The sequence below is a fragment of the Plasmopara halstedii genome (assembly GCF_900000015.1).
Source record: "Plasmopara halstedii genome assembly, contig: Scaffold_2904, whole genome shotgun sequence".
Taxonomy (NCBI): Eukaryota; Oomycota; class Peronosporomycetes; order Peronosporales; family Peronosporaceae; genus Plasmopara; species Plasmopara halstedii.
Genome location: NW_020189809.1, coordinates 1,045,390 through 1,046,066, shown reverse-complemented (window position 1 = coordinate 1,046,066; position 677 = coordinate 1,045,390). Strand labels below are relative to the sequence as shown.

The following is a 677-nucleotide window of genomic DNA, read 5'->3' as shown; positions in this document are numbered from 1 at the left end:
AAATCCTTGAGCTCCCTTAACACCAATCGGAACTTCCATGTGAACACGATCCGACAGCTGACTGTTCAGAAAGGCGGTGTCGACATCCAGCTGCTCCATTTTGTATCCAAGTACCGCACATACTGCGAGTACAACTCGAATTGAGTTCATGTTAGCCACTGGAGAGTAAGTCTCGAAGAAATCCGCGCCGTATATCTGCTTAAACCCTTTAGCCACCAATCGTGCTTTACAGCGCATAACACATCCATTCTGGTCACGCTTCTTAGCAAAAACGCAGCGGCATCCAATCGTACGTCCAATTGATTCTCGTGGTACGAGTGTCCATGTTTTGTTTTGGTGATGTGACTGTAATTCGGCATCCATCGCTTGTCGCCACTGATCTGCTTCGTCACTAGACATTGCCTGCGCATACGTGGTAGGCAAGTCCGATTCTTCACCAACACTCACAGCGTAAGCGAGAACAGCTTCAGCTATCAGGCCGTCTTCAACAATCCTTGCACGCTTTGAAAATGGTGGTCCTTCGCTCTCATCCAAACTTTCATTGGCATCTGATCCGTTCTCCAACAACAACATTGGTTCACGTGTACGCCTTGAACGTTCCACTTGTGGTTGAAATACCATCCGAATCTTCCTGTGCATCCAGTGTAGGAGTTCTGTACTCTGTCAGTTCAGAGTGA

The 677-nt window shown here is 47.7% G+C and overlaps 1 protein-coding gene across 1 annotated transcript in view; it reads right to left on the bottom strand.

Annotated features, from left to right (window-relative positions):
• PHALS_05638 (retrotransposon ty1-copia subclass) overlaps nucleotides 1-573 on the bottom strand; it is a gene marked incomplete at both ends in the record, with an annotated part of 606 nt that extends 33 nt beyond the window's left edge. Inside the window, one exon of the mRNA XM_024719216.1 lies at nucleotides 1-573. This exon is cut by the window's left edge and continues 33 nt beyond it. Coding sequence (XP_024584537.1) covers nucleotides 1-573 — 573 coding nt within the window.
• Between the last annotated feature and the right edge of the window lie 104 nt (nucleotides 574-677).